At 39.0% G+C, this 4,515-nt stretch overlaps 1 protein-coding gene across 1 annotated transcript; it reads right to left on the bottom strand.

The window, feature by feature from the left end:
* Positions 1-316: 316 nt before the first annotated feature.
* On the bottom strand, positions 317-1,839 carry LPAR4 (lysophosphatidic acid receptor 4). The gene has a single exon (XM_046674058.1). The coding sequence runs from the start codon at positions 1,837-1,839 to the stop codon at positions 727-729; it is 1,113 nt and encodes a 370-aa protein (XP_046530014.1). The 3' UTR covers positions 317-726.
* Between the last annotated feature and the right edge of the window lie 2,676 nt (positions 1,840-4,515).

Raw genomic sequence — 4,515 nt, forward strand, 5'->3', positions numbered from 1 at the left:
TTTTCCATTTTGCACCTGTCTTGGGCACATATTCAGCAGCTTTCTGGCTTTGAAGTTTCATATGCAAATCTTAATGTAGCGTAAAAAAAGGAAAAACTTTTTAAAAACTGACACTGCTGGTAACTGTAAATGTGTAAATCCAGTGAATTTTCTGTTTCTTCTCACCCATATTCATGCAAACACAATTTTTTTGTGTGCTTTCAAAATATATACAATAAATTTTGCCAGTTCCTTTAAATTTGATACATTTTTTATTAATAACGTTAAGCTAAAATATGTTCTTGTGCTAAAATAAACTCAATGACAATTCAAAAAAAGTTTAAAAAAGACTAGCTTATATCAGTAGTAACACAAAAGGTTTTTTTTTAAATAATCCCTGAATTTGTTCTATATTTATAGGCCCAACCTAACTACCAAATATTATCAGAATGGAAATATATTCTTTAAAGTATTAAAGTAATCTCCATATCACTAAAGTCAAGGCCACTGGCCACTTATGTAATGTGATACAATAAAACTCTAACCCAGCAGAAGAGTTTTGGTGGTTGTAATTAGACCTGACCTATAATTATTGAACAAAACAGCATAAGTACAATAAACATTCAAATAAATGTATCTGACTGTATTCAGTACATTAATCTATTCTCAGTATCATTAGCTTCAAATCTTTTCTCCTATTCATAGCATAGGAGAAACCATATCTGGACCTAAAGACAGTTCTTGTACCTAGAAGGTAGATTCTAGCATTAATTCACCACCATTATGTGTTGTCTGATCACTAACTTCCTCTTGAATAGCTGGAAGGGAAGGCTTTGTGGTCAGAGGCATTTCAGTCTTAAACAGGGACTCCATCTTGATATGGGTATTGATGTAGAGGGACTTCTGAAAGGACTCAAGGGTAAAGTAATAGATGAAAGGGTCAAAGCAACAGTTCAAAGTTGCAAGACACAAGGTTATTGGGTACATGATCTTTGCAAATTTTTCTAACAAGCAATTGGTAATAGCTTGGGAGCGCACCAGGGCATACAGAAAGAGAACGGAGTTATAGGGTACGAAGCATACCACAAAAACTGCCATATGCACTGTGATCATCTTTAGCACTTTTTTCTTATTGGTCCCAATTTGAGACAGTGTAGCAGGCTTGCGGAGAGTTCTTAGCACCACAGAAGAACAAGAGACATTCAATATCAGAGGAATGACAAACCCAACAATTTCAATAAATATGGTGATCTTGGACAGATAAGTCTTCCAGACACGTTTGGAGAAGCCCTCAAAGCAAGTGGTGGTTGCATTGTTGACATTAGTGGTAGAAAACAAAGAAGCTGAGATACCACCACTGAGGACTAGGATCCAGACTCCAGCACATACAATGGCAGAATTCCTCCTGGTCCTAATGGTACGAGATCGGAAAGGATAGACAATGGCCAGGAAACGATCCACACTAATACAGGTGAGGAAGAGCATACTCCCATAGATGTTGGTGAGGAATGCAGTCCCAGAGATCTTGCAGAGGGTGTCACCAAAAGGCCAGTGGCGGTTGAAATTGTAAAATATTTTGAAAGGTAGAGTGCAGACAAAGAGCAAATCGGAGAGGGCCAGATTCGTGATGAAAATAGCAGTCTCACTTCTCATTTTCATGCGGAAGCAGAAGACAAACAGAGAGGCACTGTTGGTTATCAGACCCAGGATGAATACAACACTGTAGACAGCACCATTCAGATTATACTTGAAGGAATCATCAACAACGCAAGTATTATTGGCAGTAGCATTGCCCAACCTGGGTCTGAGGCTTGAATTTAAATCTTGGAATTGGAAGTCAATGAATCTTCTGTCACCCATGGATTTTTTTCAGGAGGCCTGCTGGCTGCAGGGTTCACCACTCTGAGACTAGGGACTGGTAGGAAATGTTTTCGTCCTATGGGAGACAAGATGGAATGAATCATCAAATCTGCCTTCCATCCATGATTTCTGTGGAGTGAAAAATATTCTGTCCACCCAGATTAGAAATAACATGCATATTCAATTTGGTTTGACAAGTACCTTTTGAGCACCTACCATATGTTAAAAGGTACTACAAGAGTATGTTGCAGGAGTGGAAGATATCACACTCAGTACAGTAAGTGCAATACTGTAGCATTGCAGTGAACAGGTGTAAGGTGTTGGTTACCCAAAAGCCCAAGGAAGGGGGAAAAAACTCTGAGTTGAAACAACATTAATACTGTGAAATTTGTAAGGCACTTCTTTAACTTTCGAAAGCGTGTTTTATTTGATTCCCACAAGAATACCATAAGGTAGACAAGACAGGAATTTATCACCATATTACAGAAGCAGAAACTGAGGCTTATGTGATTTAGAATTACAATAATCTCAGAATTGGAAGAACATGTAAATACTGTACTCAGAACCAGAATTCAGGTTTTTTTTATTCCTAACCAAAAGATTGTTAAGCTATTCTAAACTGTATTGTCTACTCTCCAAAATTACTAAGCTTCATTGTCTGAGTATTAGTTCCATTGCATAAGACTACAAGTGGATATGGGACCTCCAGGGCATGTTCCTACAAAAGTTGTGACTAAACTCCTGATTCACCTTTTTCTTCTAAGACATGAGTTCAGAGAGCAGGGATCCCTCAGTTAATTAAAGCTTCTGGCTAAAAGTTTTTTCACTGCATTACAGGGTCTTCCTAGAGAGAGAATTCAAATAACAATCTCAGCGTTTCCCTCCTGCAGATTGTCGTCCCTTTTCCAAGCTTCTCTCATGCTAGACCCTAAGCCGAAGATGTCTTTCTTCTCCCTCTCCCACTGCCCATTCCATCAGTTACTTTTATGCCTTCAGTTCCTAAAATGGCTCTGGTCAATAAAGTTTCCTTTTGGCTGAATACAAGTGAAATGTGAAAGGTAGATTTGACATGAATAGAGATCACTATGCCCTGCTGAACACTTCTAATCTGGCCAGCATGCCTACCACTACTTGCACATGTGTCAGTCATTGATTTAATCATCTTTGCTGGGTATCTGGGCTAACATTGTTCAAAGGTGCATACAGAAATCTTACTAACCTTCTAATAGGTCAACAGCTGCCATTGGACAGGGACTGTCTTTTGAAATCTCTATAATACACTATGGACAAGTAGCTGCTGAATGAATTATTTTCAATGAGGAGGATATGGAATAAAAGTGGTCTTTGTCCCCTGACATATCCAGTAATGGGTTGTCACATGATTATATTTTAAAATGTGAAAGGCATTTCTCTGAAGTGATTTCTCCTTACGTCACTCTTTCCTTCCAACTCCCAGGGAACAGGTCAAAGGGCCTCTGTATATAACAGAGAAGGAAGTAGAGGGGAAACCTGCAAGAGATATAGAGGCCTGAAGTCACTTCAACCAGCGTTTGGCTTAAGACAAAACTAGTTTGAGAAAAAAACATTTACTCACTGCAGTGCCTAGAGGGAGAGATGACCTTGGAGAATATGGGGTGCAAAGCAAAAGGTTGTCATTTTTAATAGTTAAAGTTTTCAAGTTAAAATTGGATACTTGTTAATCCTGAATTCTCATTCAGCAAATCTTTGTGGAGTTCCTCCCCTGAGCCTACCACTGCATTAAGACCATATTCCTTCTTGGCCATTTCATCTCATAGGCCCAGATCAACTTTTGCCAGAAGCAATGTTGATATGTAAAAGCAGAGTATGGTAGGCACCCTGACTAAGTAAGGTCTAGGGGGAAAAAAAAGCCAGACGGGAAAGAAATAAAAATAGGTGGGGAGAGAAGAAGAGGAAATGGAAATGGGAAAGAATGTAGCACAGAAAGAAAAACTGGAGAATTGAGAAAAAGAGAAGAAAAGGTGAAAAAAAGAGCATCTTGGGGAGAGGTGAGTGCTGCCATCCAATTTGTATGCAGGGTCTCGGGAGATATTTCTAGTTCACAATTCCTCCAATCCCCTCCTCTCTACCTTGCTTCATAGTTCTCCTGCCAGTTTTCTCAGAAAAAAGAACAGTGTGCAATCATTATGTTAAAGGTCACTGAAACTGATCAGCAAAAACAGGAAGAGCTTGGAAAATCTCAGTCAATGGAGTTCATAACTCACTTTGGGGGCTGCAGGCCCCCAAGTTTCTGCAGATTGTTTCACCAAGGAGGTGGCAGGAAGAAAAAGAGAATGGTAAATTTCTCAACTGCTCAAATCATTTTGTACACTATTTTTAACACCCCCACTCACTACTCGTTAGTCCGGAGGCCTTTTACTCATTGCTGAAAGAAATCAAGATAGTCAAAAAATATCCCTCTAACATAGTCACACAATCTAAAGAAATTATGGTACTGAAAAACCCCTAAAATTAAAGCCAAGCTTCATTCACGATGATCTTCTTGCCACTGCCTTCTACAATAAGTACTGCCAATAAATTTATTTTATTTGGAAAATGCTTTCATAATAGAAGCCTTTTTACTTCTGTCCAGAGTCCCTCAGTCAGCCCACTGGTGACCCCTTTACACAGCATGCTTCTAGCTTACTGGCTACGTAT

Source organism: Equus quagga, chromosome 10 (assembly GCF_021613505.1).
Source record: "Equus quagga isolate Etosha38 chromosome 10, UCLA_HA_Equagga_1.0, whole genome shotgun sequence".
NCBI classification, from domain to species: Eukaryota; Metazoa; Chordata; class Mammalia; order Perissodactyla; family Equidae; genus Equus; species Equus quagga.

Excerpts from the sequence above, each read along its gene's own strand:
- LPAR4 (XM_046674058.1), bottom strand. The coding sequence starts at position 1,839 with ATGGGTGACAGAAGATTCATTGACTTCCAATTCCAAGATTTAAATTCA.